This window comes from Balaenoptera musculus, chromosome 3 (genome assembly GCF_009873245.2).
Source record: "Balaenoptera musculus isolate JJ_BM4_2016_0621 chromosome 3, mBalMus1.pri.v3, whole genome shotgun sequence".
In the NCBI taxonomy this organism is placed as follows: Eukaryota; Metazoa; Chordata; class Mammalia; order Artiodactyla; family Balaenopteridae; genus Balaenoptera; species Balaenoptera musculus.
In genome coordinates, this window is record NC_045787.1 from 108,260,209 (window position 1) to 108,287,448 (window position 27,240).

Sequence of the window (27,240 nt, forward strand, 5' to 3'; positions counted from 1 at the left end):
GAGTGAGTGGATGGTATGAGCTTAGAGCTGGTAGACAGATTACTACTGAGAGACTAAGAGACACAGAGAAGAGACTAAGAGATACAAAGGAGAGATTGAGCTGAGACACTGAGGAGAGCTGGAGAGAGAGTGAGGCAGAGAGACTAAGAGACACCAACAAACACTGAGAAGGAAGACTGAGAAGGACAAAAAAGACAGAGACAGAAAAAGACAGAAGGGCATATAAATAAAGGAGAAAGTAAAAGGATAATTATTTTGTTGGTGTTGGGTAAAGAGGCTTTGTGAAGATTTGCAGGCAAAGAAAAAAAGCTAACAGAGGGAAGAAGGAGATATCAGATGGAGAGAAGACAAATGAGACTAATGAAGCATCATTTCAGAAAAGGTAGGCAGAAAGGGTTCAAGAAACAGCATGACACGAGACTCACAAGGCTGTTTAAGACAAAAGGGAAGAATGCTAAAGAAACACAATGAACAGCATCAAGAGAAATAGTAAAGGAGAAGTTATATGCTGCAATTCAATGGAACATCATCAAGCACACAAAAAAACTTCAATAAATATTTGCTAAAGAAATAATCAAGAGAGTATTGATTGTCAACCTGTCAGTCTTAGCCAAGTTCTGCTGAGCTATTAGCAGTCTAAATACAAAAAAAACATGCTTATCACATTTGCAGCTAGCCTTAGATTTCAACTGTCTGCTTGACCATCTACAATTCTATGACTCTTAGGCATCTCACCACTCAGCTATTCAAACCGAAACATTGAATTCACCAAAAGCTTCCTTCTCCCTCATCCCCCCACATCCAACCATTCTCTAAGTAACAAGGTGATTTTTTCACTATTTTTTAAAAATTGACATATAAGTGACAACAGCATTATATTCATTTCAGATATATGACATAATGATGCAGTATTTGTAATATATATTATGAAATGATCTCCATAATGTCTACTTAACATCCATCACTATGCATAGTTACAAAAAAACTTTTTCCTTGTTATGAGATCTTTTAAGATCTACTCTTTTAGCAGCTTTCAAATATACAATACAGTACTATTAATTATAGTGACCATATGTACATTACATTCCCATGACGTATTTATTTTATAACTGGCAACCTGTATGGAAACCTGTACTTTTTACCCCCTTCACCCATTTTCCCCACCCCCCACACCTGCCTCTGGCAACCACCTATCTGTTCTCTGTATCTACGAGTTCAGTTTTTTTTAGATTCCACGTATAAGTGAGATCATACAGTATTTGTCTTTCTGCGTCTGACTCATTGAACTTAGCATAATGCCCTCAAGGTCTATCCATGTTGTCAAAAACAGCAAGGTTTCCTTCTTTTTTATGGCTGAATTATATGTATTTTTTTTTTTATCCATTCATTCATCAATGGGCACTTAGGTTGCATCCATGTCTTGGCTATTATAAATAATGCTGCAGTGAACACTGGAGTTCATAGATCTTTTCAAGTTAGTGTTTTTATTTTCTCCGGATAAATACCCAGTAGTGGAGCTGCTGGATCATATCACAATTCTATTTTCAATTTTTTGAGGACTCTCCATACTGTTCTCCATTGTGGCTACATCAATTACATTCCCACAGATAGTGCACAAGGGTTCTCTTTTCTCCACACCCTTACCAACATTCCTCATTTCTTGTCTTTTTGGTAATAGCCATTCTAACAACTGTAAGGTGATACATAATTGCAGTTCTTATTTGCATTTCCCTGATGAGTAGTGATGCTGAGCACCTCTTCATGTACCTGTTGGCCAACTGTATGTCTTCTTTGGAAACTGTCCATTCAGATCTTCTGCCCACTTTTCAATTAGATTGTTTGTTTTTTGCTATTGAGTTGTATGAGTTCTTCATATATTTCAGATATTAACCCCTTACCCAATACATGATTTACAAATATTTTCTCAACTTGGTAGGTTGCCTTTTCATTTTGTTGATGGTTTCCCTTGCTGTGCAGAACTGTTTTAGTCTGATGTAGTCTCACTTGTTAATTTTTTATTTTGTTGCCTTTGCTTCTAGTCTCACATCCAAGAAAATCATTGCAAAGACCAGTGTCAAGTAGTTTACTGCCTATGTTTTATTCTAGGAGTTTTATGGTTTCAGGTCTTATGTTCAAGTCTTTAATCCATTTTGAGTTAGTTTTTGTGTATGGTGTTAAAGAGTGGTCTAGTTTCATTCTTTTGCATGTGGCTGTCCAGTTTTTCCAACATCACTTATTGAAGAGACTGTCCTATCCCATTGCATATTCCTTGGCTCCTTTGTTGTGAGTTAACTGACCACGTATGTGTGAGTTTATTTCTGGCCTCTCTACCCAAGTGATTTTTTGAAACATAAACCACATCCCTTCAATGGCTTCCCACTACATTTAGAATATAATCTACACTTCTAACCCAGAGACCTATGAGGCCCTGAATATTCTGGCTCCTGTTCCATCTCTCTCCAATTTCATCTCTAGCTACTTTACATACTACTTTACTATCCTTCCAGCCAAACTGGCCTTCTTTTAGATCCTTTAATTCACTAAGCTCCTAAGTCACCCTGTAGACTGCATTTGCTGGTCCTGCTTAAAGGAATACTCATCCCCTATACCATGCCTTCAATTTCTTGAGATCTCAGGTTGAATGTCACTTCCTCAGTGAGACTTTCCTAATACCCCTACAACCATACTGATAAAAAATGGGTTCCTTCCTGTGGAATCTCATAAGAATTCTGTGTGTTTCTTTCACGGTACCCAATCACAATTTGGAATTATTTATTTATTTGTTTGTTTGTTCAATGTTCACCTCCCTAAGAATGTCTAATCGCAGGCACCAAGAGGGTAGAGACTGCTAAATCTCCAAAAGCCTAGTGCTCTGTAGATACTTAGTCATTTGCACAACCAAACAATACTTTAAGAAATTTTGCAATTTTTTTTTCTTGTCAGATTGAAAAAAGTGTCCAGAGAATGGCTAAGAAATCTAAGCAAAGCACAATCTCCAGAAAATTAAAAAATGTGTTACTAATCAAAGAACATCATAAAACCTGACAATCAAAATAACTCAAAAATTAGGCAAGTACTTATTATATGCCACCTAAGTAGATGATGAGGATGCTATTATAAGTAAGACAACAGACCACATCCAATGTATCAAATTTTTCTAAGAACACAAAATCTCAAGTACAAACTCCCAAGTCTCGAAAAATAGTTTGTCTATTAAAAAATAACTTTTTGTCTATTAAAAGTCAATTCTAGTTGTTTACTGAAATGTTAGTGAAAATTGTCAGTTTAGGGAAGGAGAGAAAACACAATTCCAGGCTTCCATTTCCAGATTATAGATCCAGGCGATGGAGAGTCTTTACATCTGAGAGTTTAACAGAAGCAGCAGCAGCAAAACAACAGCAATCACTTGGGTTTTCTTGGATGACCAAGTGAATGGCCATTTGTTACTGCTAAACTAGTCATAAAATATTTCAAAATATGACGTTCAAAGTCAACAGAATAGATGTTCTTGCTACTGCTGTATAGTATGGGAAAATATGATGAACTAAGGGCTACAGATTTAACTTGCTTTGTACCTTCAGACAAATAATTTCACCTCTCTAGGTCACACTTTCCACAATCATAAGATGAGAGATTTGTACCAGATCCACTTTAACAATCCCTGTAGCTCTAGCCACATCTCATAATACAAGTATATAAGTAAATACACGTTAAACTAAAATTTTCTCTGGTACTAGACCAATGCAAATAAGGCAAATGTTTTTTCCTTTAAAAATTCTCAAAATCAGTGATTTAAATTTTAATAACATGGTAAAAATGTTTTGTACTGACAAATAAAAGTACCATAACTGAAATCTCACTCATTCCTTCTTGAATTAAAATATTTGACATTAAATTTGAACCAATTCAATAATGATGCTCACCGATACTGATATGTCCTCATTTTTTCTCTTAACACTGGAGTCAAACAAGACATTTCTCCCTCGTCTTTCACAGTCTTGATATACAATTAGTCGAATTTGGCTTGGATCAAACTCTGGCAAAGGCCAACTTTAAAGAAAAATAAAGATTCATTAGAATTACTTTAATAAATATTCCACATAAACTTCTAGAAATAAAACCTATATAATGAAACCCAAAGTTGTACTACTGCTCAAGATAACACAGAAGAACTTTATATAAAATACCACCATTTAGTTTCACCATTTAGTTTAGGGCTGAAAATTTACACAGCTATGACATTTTAGATTAAAAAGAAAGAATAAAATCTGTGGCAAGTATCACTCAGTGTATATGAAATATAGTCATCTCACATGAATCTAAAAATAGCTAACAATAAAAATATGTAAGTACATTTAATATAATGAAAATACATATTAATTTCCTGGCATGGACTCAGATGGCATAAGGCTAACCCAGATTTTTAAATACTTTTGTTACTTTAATATCAAAATGAAAAAACAGAAACAGTTTTTAGTTTAAATAACAGTAGCTAATTCCTTATAGAACAAAAACAAGTAAAAAAGTGATGAACAACAAAATGGGGTAGAAATCCTCATATATAGTTGGTGTGAGTGAAAATGGTATAATCTCTTTAGAGAATAGTTTTTTAAATATGTACACTAATTAGACAAATTTAGTAAAAATGAAGCTGACCCAGCAATTCCATTCCAGAAAAGTATGCCATTATACAAGAATGTTCATAGCAGCACTGTTCATAATAGCTGAAAACTGGACACTATTCATATACCTACCAACCAAATGGGTAAATATTCATACTATGAAACACCACACAACGAACATAATGAATGAACTTCAGCTACAGGCAAAAACATAAATGGACTGTGAACAAAAGAAATTAGACAATGACACACAATGACACCCATAAACATAGTTACTGTATTTTGCCATTTATAGGAAGATTTAAATCAGGTAAAGTTTTATCAAGGGATGAATATTTAGTTTTTAAAACTATAAGCAAAACAAAGGTAATGATGGCTTCAAAAGTTTGGAGAGTGGCTATATCTGGGAGTTAGGTGAGGGTGGTGAGGGTTATACCAGGAGGACTGGGGCACTGCGGATGTTCTATTTTTTGACTTGATAATGTTTACACAGATACAGTACCCAGAGGAAAAAAAAAGAAAGTCCACTGCATTTGTTTTGTGTACATTATATTTCACAATTAAAAAGACTAATGGAGTGAGTGAGATGAGGAGGAGAGGGAAAGAGAGAAAACAATGAATTGTATGATGGAGATACTAATCTAGTGAACTGAAGGCACTACAACATGTAGGACAGTTGCCAAGAAAGAAGAGAACTGTCGTTCCAGGAGCTGTCTGTTGTTAGGCTGAATGGTCAATTCCTCACAATTCATCAGTCACAGCTTTTGATTGCGTTCCTTCATTTCCTTAAGAGAACCTTAACCCTAACCCTATCGATGCATGTTAAAAAATCCATAACTGGCAACATAACACATCTTCATCCCAAATCTTGACAGCAAATACAATTTTAGTTTTCCTGTATTTAATCCTTAGCAAATGTCTATGAATTGATGAAAGACTTATCCTAGACATTCAAGCTAAACCAGAGATTCATCCTTAGACCACAATGATTTGCATCCCCCTGAACAGCTTTTACTAAACTGTGCTTTGATGTTATGCAAAGGAAACTATAAAAGGACAGACTGATATGGAATTAAAATCAGGAAGCTGGTCTCAAAGAAACCAAGAAAGAGGAGGACTTTAGAGAGGAAGAAGAAATACCACAGTTGCTACTAAAAAGCATCCACTAGCTTTAGAAACAAAGAAGTCACTGGTGACCATGACAAGGACAGTTCTAAGGATAGAGTACAGGGGTCAAACTGCAGAGAACTGAGGACTAAATGAGAGTAAATAGTGAGTTTAAGACAAATGTCAAGGAAAGAGAAAAAGAAAAGGAATCATGAAGTAGAGTGACAGCTATTTTGTTATTAAAAAGGACACATCTGAACATGTTTACATATTCATGACAAAGAATGTGAAGTGGAAGGGAGATGGTGGCTGACAAAGTAAGGTGTCTAAGGAAGTGGATGAGGATAGGATACAGAGTACAGATGAAAGGGTTAACCTCAGAAGAAATGATAACCCCTTTGCTAGGATAGAAAGGAAGCAAAGATGGACATGGATACAGAAAGATTTATAAATATGAAGGTAAGGATGAGGGGACTCATGTCTAAGAGTCCTATATTCTTTGTAAAGTAGGTGAAGGAAAATAAAGGATAGGTTGTAAAATGTAGGGACAGTAGAGAGTAAAAAGTGAGCAGTCTCTGTGGCAAAATAAAATATGTTGACTAGGAAACGTAAGATTTCTTGAAAATTCTCCCCTTTCCCCACTGGTAACCACTAGTTTGTTCTCTGTATCTGTGAGTCTGTTTCTTTTTGTTATATTCACTAGTATGTTTTATTTACACATATAAGTGATATCATACAATATTTGTCCTTCTCTGTCTGACTTACTTCATAAGCATGTGGGGTGATGAAATGTTCTGGAATTAGATAGCAGTTATGGCTGCATAACTCTGTGACTATACTAAAAAACCACTGAACTGTATACTATATATACACAGGTGAATTTTACAGTATGTGAAATTTATCTCAACAATAATAAAAAAGTTAGAATGCTTTGCTCCTGAACTTATCTAAGCATTTGTAAAGTATTCTCTGTTAACTCAAAATAAGATTATATGTAAAAGCTTAAATTATAAAGCTTCTAGAAAGAAACACAGAGTATCTATACAATCAAGGAGTACAAAGAGTTCTTAAAAAAGACACAAAAGTTATTAAGCATAAAAGAAAAATTGATAAATTGGACTTCATTAAAATTTAAAACTTGCACATCAAAAGGCAAAATTTTTTTAAAAGGCAAGTCATAAACTGGAAGAAAATATTTGCAATGTATATAAATGACGAAGGACTTGTAAACAGCCTATACATAAAGAACTCCTACAAAGCAATAAGACAAACCATTCGCCCAATTTTAAAATGGGTGAAAGGCTTGGGCATTTCACATAAGGAGATATATAAATGGTGAAGGAACAAAGCACATGGAGAAGATGCTAACAGTATTAATCATCAGATAAATGCAAATTAAAACCCTTCCACAAAAGACTAATAACATTAGTTGTTGGTAAGAATATGAAGCATGTGGAATCTTATACATCGTTGGTAGGAGTATAAAAGGGTACAACCATTTTAGAAAATTATTTGGCAGCTATGACCCAGCAATTCTTTTCATAGATACTTATCCAGTAGAAATGAAAATATATGTTCAAAGACTTTCATAAAAATGCTTCTTGCAGCTTTATTCCTAATAGCAAAAAACCGGGAACACCCAAATGACCATCAATGGGAGAATGGATAAACAAGCTATGATGCATTCTACATTGAAATACTATGCAGAAATAACAAGGAATGAACTACTAGTCATAACATAGGTGAATTCTGAAAGAATGTTGAGTGAAAAAAATCCAGACACAAAAGCATACATATTGGTAATTCCATTTATATGTAGTTCTAGACCAGGTAAAACTAATCTATGGTGATAGAAACCAAAGCAGTGCTTGGGCAGGGGCAGGGTATGAAGGGAATGGACTAGAAAGGTGTATGAAGGAACTTAATGGAGTGACTGAAATGTTCTATATATTTACTGGGGTTTTAGTTAAACAAATGTATACATTTTTCAAAATTAATCAAATTATACACTTAATAATGTGTGCTTTTTGGGCTTCCCTGGTGGCGCAGTGGTTAAGAATCTGCCTGCCAATGCAAGGGACACGAGTTCAAGCCCTGGTCCTGGAAGATCCCACATGCCACAGAGCAACTAAGCCCATGTGCCACAACTACTGAAGCCCGTGCACCTAGAGCCCATGCTCCGCAACAAGAGAAGCCACTGCAATGAGAAGCCCACACACCGCAACGAAGAGTAGCCCCCGCTCACCGCAACTAGAGAAAGCCCGTGCGCAGCAACGAATGCCCAACTCAGCCAAAAATAAAAACAATAATAAAAATAAATAAATAATAAACGGGCAGAAGACCTAAATAGACATTTCTTCAAGGAAGACATACATTGCAGCAACATGGATGGACCTAGAGTTTACCATACTAAGTGATCTAAGTCAGACAAAGAAAGACAAATAACATATGATATCACTCATATGTTGGAATCTGATTTTTAAAAATGATACAAGTGAACTTATTCACAAAATAGAAGCAAATTTACAGATATCAAAAACAAACTTATGGTTACCAAAGGGGAAACATGGGGGGGAGGGAAATATCAGGAGCTTGGGATTAACATACACACACTACTATATACAAGACAGATAAGCAACAAGAACCTACGGTATAGCACAGGGAACTCTACTCAATATTCTGTGATAACCTATATGAGAAAAGAATCTGAAAAATAATGAATACATGTATATGTATAACTGAATCACTTTGCTGTACACCTGAAACTAATATAACATTGTAAATCAACTATACTCCAATAAAATAAAAAAATAAAAATTAAATTAAATAAATTTACAGGGAAAATGTAAACAAAGAAGACATACAGATGAAAAGATGCTCACCTTCGCTATTAGAGAAATGTAAATCAAACAACAATGAGGTATCACCTCACACAGGTTAGAATGGCTATCATCAAAAAGCCTACAAAAAATAAACACTGGAGAGGGTGTGGAGAAAAGGGAACCCTCCTACCCTGTTGGTGGCAATGTCAACTGGTACAGCCACTATGGAAAACATTTATGGAGGTTCCTTAAAAACCTAAAAATAGAGCTACCATATAATCCAACAATCCCACTCTCCTGGGTATATATCTAGAAAAAAACCCAAAAAACTCTAATTCAAAAAGATACATGCACCCCAATATTCACAGCAGCACTATTTACAACAACTAAGACATGGAAAATCAAAGACTTTAGAATGATCCTTTATTAACTAGAAGCCAAACTCTGACATCTGATTCACCATATTTTCCACCTCATTGCATTTCCTCTTTTTAAAATTTATTTATTTATTTATTTATTTATTTATTTTTGGCTGTGTTGGGTCTTCGTTTCTGTGCGAGGGCTTTCTCTAGTTGCGACAAGCGGGGGCCACTCTTCATCGTGGTGCGCGGGCCTCTCACTATCGCGGCCTCTCTTGTTGCGGAGCACAGGCTCCAGACGCGCAGGCTCAGTAGTTGTGGCTCACGGGCCCAGTTGCTCCGCGGTGTGTGGGATCTTCCCAGACCAGGGCTCGAACCCATGTCCCCTGCATTGGCAGGCGGATTCTCAACCACTGCACCACCAGGGAACCCCACATTCCCTCTTTTTATCAGAATTTAACTGAAGACATAATTAAGCCTAATCATTAACAGTGGTAAGCACACTATAACCACTCACAAAAACTGTCTATATACTACAGCAAAGCTAGCCTCAGTATTAAGCTATTGTACTGAGCATAATATTAATTTAAACATTAGTAAGAAAACTGTTCAGTGATGAACCACAAATTATTTTAAGACTCTACATGGATGTTATTTATAATTTATGTCAGCTTATCTGCTCTGTATGTCTTTTATCTGACACCTTCAAAGAATGTTAATGAAAAATAAACATGCTGGAATAGACATCTCCCTTTACACAATGACAGAGCAACTCAAAAGACCATATGAATTTCTATAATACATGTTACTGGCTATGAAATTAAAGCTAAATCATGCATTCTCAATGAGAGCAAGATGGCTTCCAAAGAAGCAAATTTGGTTAATGGGGGGAGAAGGGGGAAAGAAGACCAAAACCAAACTTGGGTGTTACAATGGGTGTGGACCTCCAAAAGGCCATAATACGTAAGAAAATACACAATATATCTGTGGTATTAAAAGTTCAAGGGGGGAGGGTGGCAATTAAGGGAAAAAATGTCTAAAAAATGCTCTCTAGCAGGATGATAATGTTAAAAAAAAAAAAGACTGAGAAACACCAGACTAAACACTAGTTTGTATCTCAACACATTACCTAAATAAGACATTTTCACTTCAACTTGAATAATCTCTTACTAAACAGTATATACAGCACACCTATGGATTTTAACTTCATTCATTCAATAATTATTTGTACAGTGCCTACTATGTACCTGGCACTATGTTAGTTGTTCTCTCCTGAGCCTTATCCATCACTGGTGTCTCACTGAAATGGAAACATGCAAGATGATGCAGAACAACTCTGAGAAAACATTAACAACCTGTCCTCTTGCGAGAAATGGAGAGAGCAGCCCAGTTTCAAAAGCTATGCATGTATTGATAGATTAATTGCCTCAGTACTGGAAAACATTTTGAATTTGATAAAGGATAAATTACTGGAGAAGGAAGGAAACAATGGTTGGAGGGAGATAGAGAAGGAAGAATGCTAAATTAGGCTACAAGTGACAAGCAAAAAGCTTTCCCAACCTAACACTGACATGCCAAGAACTGGTCACCATCAGAACCTCAAAGCACCAGAGCCAAAAGTACCAGAGCCAACTGGAGAAACATTTTCTGTACATGGGGAAAGTGATCTGAGTTTTTTAAAACCTGCAGACAGATTTTGCTTTAGAAAAATCTGCTGCTAACTAGCCAATGTTTAAATACATCTCCTGAAAGCAAAGTATAGAAGTCTTACAATGCTTTTTTACTTTAGATAACATTTTAATTTTTTGGTCCCATGATGGAGAAATAACATTCACTATTCCCTCTGTAAAACACACTGACCAGCAAAGGACTGGCAAACGAATGCATATTTACATGCTTTAAGCTGAAAATAAAATGTTACAATGTATACAATAAATTCCTCACTTCAACTGACTTTTCCACTAAACTCTAAGTCCCAACTGTATCAGATAAGAGAGCTTCTTATTTTCCTTTTGATATATTTACTGTGCATTTAAAAAAACAATCATTGTGAACATATGGTCTATATCAGCAATTCCCAATCATTCTAGTAAAAGGACACCTTGTTTTTTTTGAGACACACACACACTTTATTTCTTGTAAGGCAAAAACACATTAATCACTTCAGAGTATTTATGTAAAAAGATTTTGTTCTTGAGGGCTAGCAAATTTAAATCTGAATGTCTTTGTGTATGAGTGTGTGAGTGAGTATATGTGTGTGTGTGTGTGTACGTGCGCGTGAACAAATATGAATGGAAAGATAGAAGGGACATATAAAGAAAATCACCCAAGATTCTTTGCCCCTTACCTAAGTAGAATTAAAAACTATGTCAAATCACATACTTAAAAGCACAAAGAAAAATTGATTTGTGGTTTTATGGAAGTAGGTCATTTAGTGTGAAGGTTATATTTCACAGTCTCTTAACTATTCTACCTTATTCTCAATCCAGGTCTTTAAAAAGAAAAGAAAAGAAAAAAGCATAATGCTTATCAACACTTAGCTAGGTATGATAAGAGTCTAACAGACAGTAAGTGAACTACATTTTCTGACTCTGTCCAAAATTTGAGAGCTGGTGCAGTCTATCCATGGTGTTAAGGGGGCAATGTGAATATACTGATGGCTACTACTAATAAGTCTGTCATCATTGTGAAATTTTGTATTTGGAGGACATGAAAAAATGAGTCCATCAATGTTGAGCAAATAATATACTGTACATGGCTTCTCTGGATGATCAAGAAACGTTAAACTTCAATAAAACTCATCTACTAAGGTAGATCTAATCTCCTATTGCAAGGAGACTTGTGAACATGAGCAGGGGATTAGCACTGGTTTCATCATCATTTTTTCTATTCATCAATAAAAAACTTAATTTAAAAAATTTTTACTACATAAGAACACATGTTTATTATAGAAGAATTTGAAGATATAGGTAACTGATAAGAACATAATTAAAAGCATCCATAACCTCCTACCCATTTTAGTAAGATATTCTTTCCTTTTATCTAAGCAAAATATGTATCTATATGTATAAACATAACCTTTAAAAATACAATAGCTATAAAATTAAATGAAAAATCCTCTGGGTAGCTAAACCACTCTGGGTTTTATGGTAACATAAGTTGGAGGGTGCAGCCAAGAGCCCCCATGGGTCCTCTGAATCACAGGGGCATGCCCATGATATAGAGTAGATATGGTGACATTTATCAACAACAACGTCTATTTTTCATGGATCCTAACAATATACATAATACGAAAAGGACATGTTTTTAATGTTAAAAAAATTTTAGCATCCAGTAACTGAGAAAATATGACTGAAAGCTACTACAAATTCAATATAGTATTAATAAAAGAACATATATACACGTGGATTACATATGCATCAGACAACTGCTTACTCAGTTTATAGACAGTACTCAATGTTTTTGTAGAGTTAAGTACTCAATATGATAATTCTACCCCAACTCAAGGGTTGAAAGACCTAATGTCAGAATATATACAAAATTAGAGGAACCATATATAGAAAATTATAGGAACCATAAAATACATGTAAACGTTACATTATAGAAAGTTTTTAAAGAATGGAAAATATTGATCACTATTCAGAGTATTACTGCATTTCTACTAGGAATCACACAACTAAAGAAGTGCTTAAAATAATTAATTTTCTTAGGTAGATAGGATCACCAGTGACGAGGTGCTGTTATTGCACCAATTTTGTTTTCAATATAATTTAACTGATTTTGTAAACAGTGGAAATTCCCCCCAGATTAACAACTTGTTAATCATTTTAGGTTATATTTTGTTTTGGCTTATCATGTTTCAATATCTTCCTGAATACAATAGTGAGAAGCTGAGAGAGAGAGCAATATAACAGAACTTCAATTAATTCACTGAACAAATGAGTGAATGAGTGACTATTTCAGGAGATACCATTTTAATGCTGGAAGCCTACATTATAGACTTTATGTAGAGTAATTATTTCTCTATCTAAGGAATTATAATCCTCTAACCTGACTGAAAAATAATCCCATGATTTATTTGTTAATCTCAGTTCCAAAGAATTCAAGGATCAATTTAGGTCTTTTTCTTCTCAGAAAAATCATGATTTTCATATAGGCTGCTAACATCTAATGATTCTTCTCCAACTACATTTTAATAAACTAAATATTATAATAAAACTAGTTAATCTTTATTTTTTTAATTTGTATTTATTTATTTATTTAGGCTGCACTGGGTCTTCATTGCAGTGCGCGGGCTTCTCTAGTTGTGGCATGCAGGCTTCTCTAGTTGTGGCACCCAGGCTCTAGAGCATGTGGGCTCAGCAGTTGTGGTGCGTGGGCTCTCTAGTTGTGGCATATGGGATTCTTAGTTCCCCAACCAGAGATCGAACCCAGGTCCCCTATATTGGGAACGTGGAGTCTTAACCACTGGACCACCAGGGAAGTCCCAAGACTAGTTAATCTTTAATATGTTTATTTTCAGTCATACTAAGTTCAATTATACCCAGAATATTAATGAAATCCTAATGACTGTCATTTACATTTCTATGACAAGTATAGTCAGCTACTTGGCTATAGGATTACTATCTTCATTTAATCAAATTAGGTAATACATGTGAAAAAATACCATAAGATAAAAATATAAATTATTACCAGCATTAGGTAAAATCCCCAAATTCATTTATACTTATCCCATAATCTAACATGTATAAAATAATATGCACAAAGTAAAATTTACATAAAGTATTTCAGAGAAGAAAAAGTGACAATCTATAACATGAATTCTTTGTGAAATGGAACCTCAGCAACAGCAAATTTCCATACCATGAGAGGATACCATGTATCATATCTGCTATCATATTTTACTTAGTATTTTTCAGCAACACCTAGGCCCAACTGAAATACACCTGACCTATTAGGTTTTTAACTTTCTGACATTAATTCTACATACCTGAGAACTTAAACTGCAGTGAAACACTGGAAGAATGTTAAAACGAGCTAAAACAATTGAGAGAGCCAGTATCCATTTTGTTCAACTGGGTTACACATATTGAAAAAGTATTTTTAAATATTTTTAATCCTACTTTCATAGTAGGATTTATTTAAAATATAAAATCAATGTACCTTAGTCTAAATTCACTACTAATTCAAATCATTTAATTCTAGTCATAAATGTGTGGGGACACACAATTAAGATGTTTACAAGAGCATCAAAAATACTACCAGATAAATTCAGATCTATATCAGTAAAATTAAAGAACATCAACTATAAAATAACTGGATTATGATCAATAAGCTGACTAATACAATGTCAAGTTTTCAATTTAAATTTTATTTATAAATATGTATATGAGATAAACAAAAGTACACTGCTCTTCAAATAGCTGTAGTGAGCATTCCTACGTAAACATGAGAAAGAAGAGTAGTAAATGACAGAGAGTAAGACACACATAACGCCAAGGACTAAAATGTAGTATTTATAGAGACTTTAAAATAATGAGTACCACCTGCTCAAAACATTCTCAAGCCCTTCTAATTAGATTTATAACCATAATTTTAATCAATTATTCATAAAATAAGTCTACCTAAAATCACAGCATTAAAATGGTTACATTACTAAATTTATAACTAGATTTGGGCTGATTTTGACATTAACAACATTTGAAAATAAAATCTTAAGCTGTATGTTAGTAGCATCTCTATTTCTCTTAAGCAATTCTGCTTTTCAAAATCCCTAAAAACTCCAGTTATGTACAAATGCCAACCCAGGTTAATAATAGCAATGAACCATATTCATCTGAAACCACAAGACTGTCAGGTGACATACCAAAAAGCCTGAATTTAACTCAAATAAAAGCCTCTCCATGCTGCAATGCAAAAAGGCTTAATCCTAGCAACAGGACCATGGGACACTGGGAGCTTTTAAGAAATCTACTGCCAATGACAAAATCTATTTTTTGCAAAAGGTCCATCTATCCAGTCCTACCATTTCATAAGTGACATCCTGTTCTTTTGTTTCACCGAAGAATCTGGGATTTTTACAGAAACAAATTATGACTGACTACTTTTCAATTCTTTTATCTCTTCTACTAAAAATATATGATTAAAGAAAATCAACCTGAGTATTCTATAAACCAAGTGCCGTCCTGGCCAGTGGTACAGACTAGGAATGCCAACTTGTTTTTAAGGGTTCTTTAACTCAACAAGGGCAGGTCCTAGGCAGAGTACTCAGGCAACCATAGCTAGAACTCAACTCTTCAACAACCCCCATCTATGAGGAACTCAGGTTCATCTAATAAACAAGAAAACAGAATAGCGCCTTTCTCAACTTCCCTGTGTCCCAACTCTGTCATTTCAAACAAGTACACACACACACACATTCTTAAAAGCCACAAGCTTGTGTTCTACCCAGATGACACACAACTAAAAAGTAGGCCCTAATGATCACAGGACCCAGAAAGGTCAATATGAAAATTGGTTCACAAATCTGAACTCTACGTTGAATTCACATAGACAAGTCTAACACAAAATACTACCTTTGAATTTATAAACTTCAATACATCTATCAAGTTACATTACTTGGTTGGTTCATGAAATAGAAACATTTCAGCTTGCTTTAAAAACACTGTCTTTCTCTGGGTATCTGCATTTTAACATATATCAGCATATTCTTCCAGAAAAAACAGAGGGTGCATCTGTGTATTATGCTGATGTGACAAATGCAGTAAGTAACAGAATTGCCTTAATATAATGGGCTATTAAACCAAATCCTAACAGACAATATGCTAAAACCAAGAATCATTCTCCACACCCAACATGACATAAACAGAATGGGCTCTCAATCAGCCAAACTTGGATTTAAATCCCAACTCTGCCACATACTGACTGTGATCTTAGAAAAGTGTCTTAACTTCTCTAGTCCTCAGATTTCTCATCTATAAGACAGGACTATCTCTTTGATTAGTATAGGGAGAGTGTGTTATCTCAACACTTAAAACACTGTCACACAGATCAAGATTTCAATAAACATTTGGTGAATTACTGATACTGTTACTAGAAGTATCTCTTCCAAGTACAATGCCTTCTTGTCCTAGTTATAAAAACTATAACTTTATTTTAATTGTAATACTTTATAATTAATTCTAATAGTCCTGCTACTTGTTAAAGATATATAAAATCTGCCACAGTGGTTCTAGAGCTTCACCACAATTCATTAGGCAGAAACTTTTAAAATCCATCTTTCATGTGTGGGGAGCAGGGGATATATGGGAAATTTCTGTACCTTCCATTCAATTTTGCTGGGACCTAAAATTGCTCTAAAAACTGAAGTTTGTTTTTTTCAGTAATAATTATATATTTTTTCAAATTATTTTCCATTATAGGTTATTATAAGATATTGAATATAGCTCCCTGTGCTATACAGTAAATCCTTGTTGCTTATCTATTTTACAGTAGTGTGTATCTGTTAATTCCATACTCCTAATTTATCCTCCCCACCCTTCCCCTTTGGTAACCATAAGTTTGTTTTTCTATGTCTGTGAGTCTGTTTCTGTTTTGTAAATAGATTCATTTGTATTATTTTTTAGATTCCACCCAGAAATGATATCATACAGTATTTGCCTTTTTCTCTCTGACTTATTTCACTTAAAACGTAAGTCTATTTTTAAAAATCTATCTTTTTTTTTAACATCTTTATTGGAGTATAATTGCTTTACAATGGTGTGTTAGTTTCTGCTTTATAACAAAGTGAATGAGCTATACATATACATATATCCCCATATCTCTTCCCTCTTGCGTCTCCCTCCCACCCTCCCTATCCCATCCCTCTAGGTGGTCACAAAGCACCAAGTTGATCTCCCTGTGCTATGTGGCTGCTTCCCACGAGCTATCTATTTTACATTTGGTAGTGTATATATGTCCATGCCACTCTCTCACTTCATCCCAGCTTATCCTTCCCCCTCCCCGTGTCCTCAAGTCCATTCTCTACATCTGCGTCTTTATTCCTGTCTTGCCCCTACGTTCTTCAGAACCAAAAAAATCCATCTTTGATTATTTAAGTTAGAAGCCTGCATAAAGACATAAAAGTAAATTGAATAAATTTACAGATCCAACATTTCAGGGCTCATTCATGACAGACTTGTGATACAAATCTGGGTTTAATATAATCAGATATAAGCATGTTTGCTGCAGCACTAAATGTATTAAGGGGAAAAAATAAAAACAACTAAAATGCCCATCAATAAGAGACTTGCAGGAATTGCAGTACCTTCATTCAGTGGAACACTGTGTAAGCCTTTAAAAGTGTAAGACAGAGCTGTATATAAAGATCTCCAAGGTAATTATTACATGAAGAAAACAAGGTTCAAAAGAACATGTACACCATCAGACTCTGCTCCAAGGAATACAAAATAACTTGATAACCTTCATAATCTTATGGCAGAACATGATGTGTTTTTTCACTGAAAAGTTTCAGGATAGAAAAGAACTAGCCAGAGAAAAGTCTGATGTCCACTAGCTCAAAAACTAGCAAAGTACCATAACACTAAGAAACAATGGAAGAAAAAGGACGTGTTCCAAAACAGGAAAAAAAAAGAGGAAAGCCAATAGCTGAATTAATTAAAAGTTTACTTCTCTAACGTCAACCTACAAAAGTCTCCATTCACCTAGATACTCAACCAAAAATCCAGAGATCACCAAGTCCTGTTTATTCTATCTCACTGCTTAAATTAGTCTCCCAGTCTCTCCTGCTTTCCTCCAATTTATTCTCCACAGTGTACCTAAAGTGGGAAAACCTTAACATGTCACTCATTTAACTTAAAAATTCCTGGTTAATACCTCATTGCTCTCTGGATAAAGATCTAACTTCTTAATAGATTTGGCTCTTACCTATTGTCTCCTCCCATCTCCTGTCATATCCACTTCAATCAGTTCTTTAGATGCAACGTTTTCACTTCAAGCTTCTTCATTGTGCTTTTTCTTTGGTCTAGCACACTTTTTTCTGTCCTCCCCTATTAGCCTGGCTCATTTTTCAGGTCTCAGCTCATATGTTACTTCCCACAAGAAGCCTTCCTCGTCATTCCAATCCTCCACCCTACATCTGGAATAGGTTCCCTTCCCATGTGCCGCCATAGCATTCCTCTCTCTACCTCAATGGAGCTCTAAACTGACACTCTGTACATCCTCCATTCTGGCACTGAAGAGACTACTGTCGTAATTGCTTATTTATTGTCTCCATTTCTACTGGACCATAAGCTCTGTGAGGATGGGACCATACTTCTCTTGTGCATAGCTGTATTCTATGGTTGACATTTAGTAGCCTGTCAATAGATCAAAACTAAAAACTAATGTTTGAATGAACTCTCATGAATTTTTTTGTATCTTGAGATCAGTTTAATGTTAACAAAACAAGAAATAGGATTTTAGTTTAGTTTTTTTTTTTTTTTAATGAGAATGAAAAAATATCTCAGTACCTACTTGTCATTTCAGGGGGATAATGCATTCAGTATTCCCTCCCAACTCTTTATCCTTAAAAGAGAGAATAATTATTCTAAACATAATATAAACTGAGTATACAATCCTCTTTTCCTTTTCCAAAATTGGGGGAGAGGGGTCCCAAACATAAATATTAGGGAGATTTTATGTGAAGCTAACAGAACGTTTAACTTTAAATGTCCCTTTTTTTCCTTTAACTTTCCCTTTCAGTGCTGATCAAATTTAAATTCATAAATATTTTTTTAAAGAGTTTTTAAAATATTTGGAACTCACATAACCTGGCCTCCAACTTTTACCAGCTTTGGACATCATTTAAGCTCCTTATTTAAGTTCCTATGTGCTTGTTCCTATGTGCTTGTTCCTTAAGTTCCTATGTACCCATAAATTGGTTAATAAAATTTTTTTCCTCTACTAACCTCAATCAAGAGTTGTGGGGAGAATCAAATAAGATAATATACAAGAAAGCAATTTATAAATTATTACGTCTGGCTTTGCCTACTTGGGGGCATGGCATTCATTCTACAAGAAACCTAGAAAACCAGCATGAATGAAGCCAGAGAAGAGCGTGCAGAAAGGAGTTAACATGGCAAGCCTAAGTCTGCGATCCTGAGAAAGGCCTGCTTGTAAGATTGGCCTTTAGCTGGCATCTGGGAACTTGACTGGTAAACAGTTTTCTACACTGATACGAAACTTCCTCTAAGTGATAAGTGTGGCTTACTATAACTAAACAACTGTACAAAATATGGTTTATGCTGAATACCTGCGTTTCTTCTGGGAGTCTGGATTTTGGTACATGCTGGTCAGAGATTTCTACATGACCAGTATCTAATAAAAACTTTGGGCACTATCTGATCAGTCCCCAATAAATAGCACATCATTGCTGAAGAATTTAAATGTATCCTGTGAGACTCCACTGGGAAGGGGTACTTGGAAGTTTGCACCCGGTTCTCTCTGGACCCTGCTCCGTGTGCCTTTTCCTTTGCTAATGTGTATAAGCTTTGTATCCTTTCACTGTAATAAACTTTAGCTCTGAGTTTGACTATATGCTGAGTCCTGTGAGTTCTTCCAGTGAATCAGTGAACCTGGGGTGGTCTTGGGCACCCCCAACACAATAAAGAAAATGTATTCACAAAGTACAATGTCTATCCGTCTGGAATGGGGATACAGCCTGCAGTACAAAGACAGAAGTAGTCCTCTTTTGTCCAGTATCATTAAAAAACAAAAGCAAAAAGTGGGGAATGTAAATTGGTGCAGCCACTATGGAAAACAGTATGGCGGTTCCCAAAAAAACTTCAAAAAAAAAATTTTAAGAAAACTACCATATGATCCAGCAATCCCACTCCTGGGCATATATCGAAAGAAAATGAAAACACTAATTCAAAAAGATACATGTGTCCCAATGTTTATCGCAGCAACATTTTACAATAGCCAAAATATGGAAGCAACCTAAGTGTCCGTCAAAAAAGATGAATGGATAAAGATGTGATACACACACACACACACACACACACACACACACAGAGGAATATTATTCAGCCATAAAAAATAATGGATTTCTGCCATTTGCAACAATGTGGATAGTGAAATAAGTCAGACAGAGAAAGACAAACACTCTGTTACCACTAATATGTGGAACATAAAAAATAAAACAAACAATGAAAATAACAAAATAGAAACACACTCACAGATATAGAGAAAAAACTAGTGGTTACCAGTGGGGAGAGGGAAGGGATGAAGGGCAAGATAAGGATAAGGGATTAAGAGATACAAACTACTATGTATAAAATAAATAAGCAATAAGGATATATTGTACAGCACAGGGAAATATAGCCATTATTTTGTATTAACTTTAAATGCAGTATAATCTATAAAAAATACTGAATCACTGCTCTATACTAAAAACTAAAATATCATGAACCAACTATACTTCAATTAAAAAAAAGACACTGGGACTTCCCTGGTAGTGCAGTGGTTAAGAATCCGCCTGCACAGGCAGGGGACACAGGTTTGATCCCTGGTCCGGGAAGATCCCACATGCTGTGGAGCAACTAAGCCTGTGCACCACAACTACTGAGCCTGCGCTCTAGAGCCCGCAAGCCACACTACTGAAGCCTGAGCTCCCTAGAGCCTGCGAGTCAAAACTACTGAGCGCGTGTGCCACAACTACTGAAGCCTGAGCACCCTAGAGCCTGCGAGCCAAAACTACTGAGCCTGCGAGCCACAACTACTGAAGCCTGCGCACCCTAGAGCCCACGCACCACAACTACTGAGCCCATGTGCTGCAACTACTGAAGCCTGTGCACCTAAAGCCTGTGCTCCGCAACAAGAGAAGCCACCGCAATGAGAAGCCCGCACACCACAATGAAGAGTAGCCCCCACTTGCTGCAACTAGAGAAAGCCCGCGCGCAGCAATGAAGACCCAACGCAGCCAAAAAGAAATAAAACTTTTTTAAAAAGACACTAATTAATCCCCCCAAAAATCTTTCTGTTCAGTTGTAGAATAAATAACTGTTTCCATCCTACCCTGTCCCTCCAGTTACTCAAGCTCTCTAGTTCATTCATTCCAGTGCAGAAGCCTTCTGGCTAAACCAGACTTTCTGCAGCCTGACACTTCAATGTTCCCTTTACTACCAGCTACATTTTCCTAGATCCCATACCTTCAAGACAACCTCCTGGCTGCGCTTTCCAATCTTGAATCCGTACTTCTACCATATCTCCCCATCATAATTTTGCTTTTTCAACTGAAAAGCCTTTGTATTGGAAAACTGAAACATCACAGAGTGGCCTAATGAACCACTGCTGTTGCCTGGCACACCTCTAATTTACCTCTTACTCATTATCTAGCGAATGCCCCACATTTAGCCCTCTCATTGTTATTGGACACTATTAAGGTTTCACCATTATATCCTAAAATCTCTACAGTCATTCATATTGAAAACTAAGACTGTAGGTTAAGACTACCAACTGTTCCCTAGGGTTTTGTCCTCCTTTCCTTTTTTCTTTTTTTTAAATTTATTTATCTATTTATTTTTGGCTGTGTTGGGTCTTCGTTTCTGTGCGAGGGCTTTCTCTACTTGCGGCGAGTGGGGGCCACTCTTCATCGCGGTGCGGGGGCCTCTCACTGTCGCGGCCTCTCATTGCAGAGCACAGGCTCCAGACGCGCAGGCTCAGTAGTTGTGGCTGACGGGCCCAGTTGCTCCGCGGCATGTGGGAACTTCCCAGACCAGGGCTCGAACCCGTGTCCCCTGCATTGGCAGGCAGATTCTCAACCACTGCGCCACCAGGGAAGCCCCTCTTTTCCTTTTAATAATAGAACTACTAGAGTTTTCAGAGGCACATGGTTACCTAGCTAGAGACTACATTTTCCAGCTTCCCTTGCATCTCAGCATGACCACATTACTAAATTCAAGTTAATGGACTACAAGAGGAACTAGCATGTGCAACTTCTAGGCCATCTCCCTAAATACAAACTGCTTTCCTTCTTCGCTCCTTGCCCCTTCCTGATAGCTGGGAAACAGCAACAATTAGTGCAGCCCCCTTGGACTCAGAAAGGGAAACCACATGATAAACATGGCAGAGCTGTCCTAGCACATCTACTAGTTTGGATCATTAAATGACTTCATGCAACTGCACTGTCTACAGGCCAAGAATTACCTACCTACTTCTTGTTTTTTTTTAATTAATATGTAAGAGAGAGAGATCATTTTATCTTACTTTACTGTACCTTGCAGTCTCTGTTATAAACCTTCGCTTACACCTCAATACACAGTTACGTAGTCTGGGTTTGAGCCTCACTTCTTAGGCAAGTTGTTTTCCCTTTCTACGATCAGAATCCCTAGAAGACCACTTCCAATTTTGAAGTTATGATGGGTATACACTGCCCTCTAATTTTTGTGAATTCAGAGTTTTTATTAAGAGTGCAATGTACAGGACAGATCACTATGCTATATTTCAGGACTGTAAATTTACAGAGTAAGCTTCATATTTACGACCATGCACTTAAATATGAGAGTGTCTTAGGATGCCTAACATAAATTTAGAAATCTTAGAAACATAAATTCACATAAACACATTTTATGGGAAGGAGTATAGCAATTAAGTGGTTTTAAAACAGAAAGACCAAGGTACAAGTCCAAGTTCAGTCATTTATTAGCTGTATCATTAAATACTACAACTATTAATGTAAATAACAATACTTATTTCATGCAATTGTTGTAAGGATTTAGAGAAATTTAATATGTATGAAGCATACAGAACAATGCATGGCATATTATAAATATACAATACAAAGTAACTATTAACTGATTAATTAATTGCATTTTACTCATTGAACACACCTAAACTAGGGACCTATTTTGTGCCAGGCACAACAATAAGTTTAAGATATAAAAATACATATTTTTATTCTATGCTTCCAGAAATATTAGCATTGCAAGTATCTATCTTTATTATTATTACACATAAAAGCCAAAACTGGCTTTTGTAGAGGTAAAAATGGCCATCCCAGCCCTGGAAAAGCCTATAACCTAAGAAGATAGGGTATGTACTAAAATATTAATTGTTATATGATGAAGTATTACAATATATGATATATCCTAAATTCTTCAGAAATTTCTACACTTGAGGGGGTACTGTGATATGAGGAGGCAGGCACAGCACTGACTAGGCCTTGCAAGATAAGAGTAATATATATGCAGCAGGTTCACTGGCTTACTAAACCCAAAGGTTGTATACAGATTTGGAAAATAAGAATGGAGAGGTAAAATTCACCCAATGAAATTTTCACATACAAGAATTCTAAAACTTTCAGGTATGCGCAAAAAAACAAAACCATGAACATCACATATTCTTTAGCAAGGGAGTAACACAGTATAGGTGCTACTGAAAAATAACAGAGGACTTCCCTGGTGGCGCAGTGGTTAAGAATCCGCCTGCCAACGCAGGGGACACAGGTTCCGGCCCTGGTCCGGGAAGATCCCACATGCCGAGGAGCAACTAAGCCCGTGCGCCACAACTACTGAGCCTATGCTCTAGAGCCTATGAGCCACAACTACTGAGCCTGCGTGCTGAAACTACTGAAGCCCACGCTCCTAGAGCCTGTGCTCCGCAAAAAGAGAAGCCACGGCAATGAGAAGCCCGCGCACCGCAACAAAGAGTAGCCCCCGCTCGCCGCAACTACAGAAAGCCCTTGTGCAGCAACGAAGACCCAACGCAGCCAAAAGTAAATTAATTGATTAATTAAAAAATAATAATAGTAACAGAGAGAACCAGCCTGAAATTACCAGGACTGGACCAAGGATGATGGTAAGGGCAATGGTCAAAAAAGGATTTGAGAGAGCAAAAATCAAAAACATTCAGTGAATAATTAAATGTGGTACTAAGACAGTGTTAACTATTTCTCAAATAAGTGGTAGAAATAAGAAGCCTAAACAATTTGATTTTGTAATTACCCTAAGGCACTGGCGGGATGTCAAAATGAAGATGTCCTAAAGGAAGCTAAAATGTGTGGCTTCATGTATCTCCGCTAGAAAGTCAGGGACAGAGATACGATTTTGAAAATCAGCAGCAGAGAACTAACAGCTTCTACTGTCAGTAAAAAACAGTAAAGTCTTTTTTTGTTTCTTTCTCTGTCATCCCCTCCACTTCTAAAATGATCTCCGCACTAACAGGTTTTTTATCTATTTTTAGGTTGAGAAAATCTCAGCATTTTTGAGGATATGAAGAACTGAACAAAATACACAGATAAACCTCGTACCATCCTTTTTTTAGCTAGTAGCTTGTCAGTAAGTTTAACTTCTAAGTTATAGAAGAAACAGAAGTGTTAAAAGCAGCCTGCTGGAATTTTATATATTTATAATCAACCTGAAGGCCATTGTTCTGAATGGTCTTCCTATTTCGCAAAATGCTTCTGGACTTAGAATCCAAGAGGTTACCTAAAAGAGAGCAAACTCACTCAATCATCATATTAAAGTATTATGAATTCCCCTCAAAAAGAAAATTAAAAGTATTCATTTTTCCTTATCAGCCTAAAGTTAATCCTTGAAAATTGAGAGGTTGTCTAAAATACAGAAACAGGTTTTAGAGGAGTCACTGTGCTATGGATTAATTCACAAATAAGAACTAAAACAAGTTAATTCAGAATCACAGTGGTGATTCTACAGGCACATATAATAAAAGCAAATGCTTGGAAAATTAAGCATCATCTCAATGACACCAATTCCATTAGGGCATTCAATCTTCCTTCAAATAATTTTTTAGCTAATAGTTTAAACTGCTAACAATTCTCAAAATACCCTCTAAACCACACACACAAAAAATTAAATATCTCTAGTATCTACACTTTCATTTCTCGTGACAATCCTAAAAGTCCAAGCCCTCAAGATGTCATATGTAGATATAGCCATTTTTTTTAACTGTAGGCTCTCCTGTTCCAACTCATTCCAGACTCACCTTCCAGGCGTATAATGATCAGAAGGTCATTCCCATTCCTACAAAAATATAATGACTCTTTATTCCTTTCACATCAATGGTCACAAATTTTCAAAACTAAACCATTCCCCCATCATGGTAACAGAGCCCAATCCTATCACTTTCCCTTTTACCTTACTAGGAAAGATGTTCCTCTCCTCTCCAAGTCTACAGAGTTGATTCCACCCTTCTGGTCTCTTGTTCAATATTGCCTTTTTCTTATAACTCTAGTTTGTTTCTTCCAACCCATTTATCTCTAAAAATCTCCATGTTATGTTACTGCCACATTTCCTTCCCTTCTAAACCAATGTTGAAAAAGTTACCTAAGCACAGCCTCTTTAATGCCCTATTCAACCTCTGAATGTGCACATTTGACACTGTCACCTCCTTGCACTCTATTCCTCGATACTCTCATCTCATCCAGTTTCCAACACATTACCATTTTCTAGCTATCTTTCTGAATTCAGATACAGTATTTGGAGCCCAGGTATACGTGTTTTTTAAAAACCTTCACACACATAGTGCAATACTACTCAGCAACGAAAACAACTACTACTACATGCAATAACACAAATGAATCACAAGAGCACTTACATTAAGTGAAAGGACCTGATACAAAAGGCTACATAATATATGGTTTCATTTATATGACATTCTGAAAAGAACAAAACTACAGGGACAAAAATCAGATGAATGGCTGGTTGTCAGGAACTGGATGTGGAGGAGGGGAGAATAACTACAAAAGGGGTACAAGGGAACTTTTTGATGTGACAGAAATGTTCTATATCTCAATTGTGGTGGTGATTATATGACTATACATTTGTCAAACCTAAAAAAAACTACAGGGGGCTTCCCTGGTGGCTCAGTGGTTGAGAATCTGCCTGCCAATGCAGGGGACACGGGTTCGAGCCCTGGTCTGGGAAGATCCCACATGCCGCGGAGCAACTGGGCCCGTCAGCCACAACTACTGAGCCTGCGCGTCTGGAGCCTGTGCTCTGCAACAAGAGAGGCCGCGACAGTGAGAGGCCCACGCACCGCGATGAAGAGTGGCCCCCGCTCGCCGCAACTAGAGAAAGCCCTCGCACAGAAACGAAGACCCAGCACAGCCATAAATAAATAAATTTTAAAAAAAAAACTACAAACCTAAAAAACAGAATTTTAATACATGTAAATTGTATCTCAATAAACAAACCTTAAAAAAAATTAACAGATGATTGTAATGCACTGATTTAAAGATTTCAAATCTCTATCTCTAGCCCCAACTATCTGCCTGAGAAACCTCTACCTGAATCTCAAGGTAGCTCAACCTTATTAAGTACAGCTAAACTTCCTTATCTTTTCCACCATGCCTACTATTCCCTCTTGTATTCCTTACCTTGGTTAATGGCACTACCATCACCCATGTCCCAGTCTCCCAACAGAGTAGATTCAGCCACAACTTCTCCTTCACATTCCATATCCAAACACTGAATCCTTTTCTCCCAGATATATAGCATCTCCTTTCCCATCCTTCTGCTACTGTTATGACCTACCTTCTCTAACCTGTAACAAATAAAATAGTGCCTTTACTGGCACCTGCTTCCAGTCTCTCTCCATTCTGTCCCATCTGTCTGTCACAATGCCATCTGAGATTACATCCTAAAACACAAAGCTGATCACATTATACACACCACTAGTTCCCAGATGCCTAGTATACACAAAACTCTGCTTATAATGTGAGCTCCAGCATCATCCCAACTTCTCATTTCCTGCCATTCCCTTATACACATATCCCAAAACTCAATAATCACTAAATTTGCCATAGCCTTTCCTTAGGCTATGCCTATGAGCATGCCTCAACTATAAGCACCCCTCCCTTACTTCATTCAACCTGAAAATTTAGGGTATCCCAAATTTAGGATGCAGCTCAGTGCCACCTCCTCTAACAAAAACAGAGGCAATCGCTAAACAGAGGTAACGTTCCCTTATGCACGTTCAGAATTATTTACATAGCTCTATTAGAGCATATTATAGTCATCTGCTTAATTAACACTTACTTGTCATTGTGGGATTATGAAAATACAAAGATGGATGAGACAAAATCCCTGCTCAGATTTCAGCTTTAACTACCTATTCAAGTATCAGTTTCACAGCCTAAACTAAGAGCTCCTAAAGGAGGAGTCTTAAAGTCAAGTTTACTAACCCACAAGGGATCTGTGGTTTGGTGTGCAAAAGGAACTTGGATAGAGGAAAAAATGGCATATTTACTTTCACTAACTCTAACCACAATTTAGCATTTCCTTCCATTAAAACGTAGGCAACAAACCTCAACGGTATTAGTAGTTCCTATAA

At 36.4% G+C, this 27,240-nt stretch overlaps 1 protein-coding gene across 2 annotated transcripts in view; it reads right to left on the reverse strand.

The window, feature by feature from the left end:
* Positions 1 to 27,240, reverse strand: part of FNIP1 (folliculin interacting protein 1) — a 125,889-nt gene that overhangs the window by 73,137 nt on the left and 25,512 nt on the right. For both annotated transcript variants that reach the window (XM_036847001.1, XM_036847000.1), the window contains exon 2: positions 3,924 to 4,050. In XM_036847001.1, coding sequence (XP_036702896.1) covers positions 3,924 to 4,050 — 127 coding nt within the window. The remainder of the gene's footprint in view (positions 1 to 3,923; positions 4,051 to 27,240) is intronic.